Below are 2,444 nucleotides of genomic sequence, written 5' to 3' on the forward strand. Positions count from 1 at the left end.
CGGCGCCAGGCAGCCTTGGGCGCGCTGTGACATTTCTCGGGTGGGTCCTCAGGTTTGGAGGGCGGGAGGCGGGGGAGGGTGTCCTCGGGCCGCAGAAGCGCCCAGAGGGATGGGGAGGGCACGTAACCACGCCCGACGCTCTCTCCAGCATCCGGGAGGAAGGACACGCGCACGCGTGCAGGAAGCACACGGGCTCACTGCTCACGGCCACCGAGTCCGCGGCGACGCTGCATCAGAGTTCGGGTGTGAACACCTCCCCAGGCTCGAGGGTGCAAGGTGCCTGTCACGCCCGAGGGGCAGGCTTCTCAGCTCTGCCGCCAGCTCCAGGGACCCCCGCCAGCCCCGGCCAAATCCTGGGCATCTTATCCGGAGAAGGGACGGGTCAGGGGCACTGGCACATCCCACCCCCTCACTGCCAGCTGAACACCACGCCCACCGGGAGTCCTGAGTGCGAGGCCCGGGGGGCACTTACTTGATTTTGCTGAAGACGATGTCCACGTCAGTGACGGTCACATTCTTGCCATCGATGACCTGGCAATCCTTGCACAGCTTCGACCAGTTCTTGCCATGCATCTCCCGCCCGGTGGCCCTGGTGTCCCCGTGCACGGCAAAGCGCCGGAAAGCTTCCTCCAGGGCGCTGAGCTCTGGGGCCGCAGCGGCCGCCCCTTCGCCGGCACCTTCCGTCTCCAGTGACAGCCTCTTGGCCGCTCTGTCCTTTGCGGAGTCCCCTGGGGACTTGGGGGGTGTCTTGTTGGCGGCCTTGGCGGCCTTGGCCTTGCTGTCAGCCATGTTGCTAGAAGAGGAAGGGGAGAAAGGGGTCACCACGCTTCTACAGAGCCATGCGTAGGGCAGGAGGCTGGCCGCCCATGTCACAGTGGGCACTCGGGATGGGGCAGGCCCCTCGGGCATCAAGCTACTGCCAGGCACTCTGCCCCTCCCAGCGCTGGCCCCCGCCAGGCGCCCGGTGGTTGGATGAGGGCTGTCCCCAAACAAAGTCCACGGGGAAGCGCCCAATCCGGCCTCCCGTGGGCTCGGCGCCCCTCCTGTCACTCCCCTACTGGCCACTGTGTCATTGTCTCCTTCCTGGGCCACATCTGCTCGACTCTCCAGAATGATATCCTCCCAAGGGACCTGCCAGTGATGGGGAGGGAGACCCAGAACCGTGGGCTGCAGACCTAGTGCAGGCACATGGCGGGAGTTGGGAGTGTGGCAGACGTGGCCCCAGGGTGGGGACCACATGTGGGGCCCCTCATCAGGAGCCCAACGGAGGCTGCCCTGCCCTATCCACGGGTCTCTGCCTTGGTGGGGCACCTGATCCCCAAGGCCGGTGGGTCCCTGGGGGGCCCCCTCCCTGTGTCACGGCCAGCGGCCCAGACAGGAGCCTGAGGTGTCCAAGCCCCACCGAGGTGTGTGACCAAGCCCGCAGAAGTCGCTTCCCAGGGGAGCAGTGGGTGGCCGTCCGTGCCCCAGGGGGCTCGGCAAGAGCAGAGAGCCCCCAGGGCACACGCAGAGTCCTGAGCGGCAAGCATGTGGTGAGTCCTCAGTTCAGTGAGCGTGCCCTCCCAGTCTGGGCTGGGGGCCCTGGCCGGCCCAGAGGAAGCCAGGACGGGCACCTGAGGCCGGGGTCACCCATGCCCACCCGGTCAGCAAAGCCGGTGCAGGTCTGGACTGACGGCTCTCGAGGCCACCCATGCCCTCTCCTCCAGGCGGCCCCCTGTGGATGCACGGGGAGCAGACCCTCTAGGCTCCCGCAGGCCCACCCGGGGACAGGAACCCGGCGCCTGCCTTGGCAGTGCCTGCCCTCAGAGGGACCCACAGCAGAGGCCGGGTGACACCCAGTTACTTCCAGTGTTATCGCTGACCCCGTTTCTCTGTCTGAAAAAGGAGCTTCTTAGGGCGGAGGGAGGAGGAGTCACAGGCGTTCTGCGTGTCCTTTCCCATCCTTTGATAAATCCACGTGCTATATGACGAGATAATGACACGATTAGTTTGTAAAAGCCCGAGAGCTCTAGCAGAGGCTTCCTGGAATACCGAGCTGTCGAGAGAGGCCTGTCTGTGCCGACGATGGCAGCCCGGACCTGCGGGCACGGGTCTCCTGGTCACCCGAGGAGAGCCCTTACCTTGCAGGACACAAATCAGCACACAGTGGGGGTGGAGGCCCCTCACGTGTGACCAGGTGCGACCAGGGATGCCCAGGGATCACTCTGGCTGGCCAGAGACCTGGCGGTCCGAATGCCCTGCCTGCTCCCTCCATGTGAGGACTTCCCCCAGCTCAGGACCGCCCCAAGAGTTCCCTACACCCCCACGACCCCCCACTCTCTGTGAAACCCTTGAGTCTCTCTCCTTGCCCTCACCTGCTTTCCTGAAAAAAACCCAGACTGTTTGGGGATGTGTAAGAATCAGGGTGGGGAGGGGGGGAAGTGAGGAGGGGGGGGAAGTGAGGA

The 2,444-nt window shown here is 65.3% G+C and overlaps 1 protein-coding gene across 1 annotated transcript; it reads right to left on the bottom strand.

Moving 5' to 3' along the window:
* Positions 1 to 415: 415 nt before the first annotated feature.
* LOC121024275 (tubulin polymerization-promoting protein-like) lies at positions 416 to 933 on the bottom strand. The gene has a single exon (XM_040466531.1). The coding sequence runs from the start codon at positions 907 to 909 to the stop codon at positions 469 to 471; it is 441 nt and encodes a 146-aa protein (XP_040322465.1). The 5' UTR covers positions 910 to 933; the 3' UTR covers positions 416 to 468.
* Positions 934 to 2,444: the final 1,511 nt, after the last annotated feature.

This window comes from Herpailurus yagouaroundi, unplaced genomic scaffold (genome assembly GCF_014898765.1).
Source record: "Herpailurus yagouaroundi ecotype Mexico unplaced genomic scaffold, PumYag 62639, whole genome shotgun sequence".
NCBI lineage: Eukaryota > Metazoa > Chordata > Mammalia > Carnivora > Felidae > Herpailurus > Herpailurus yagouaroundi.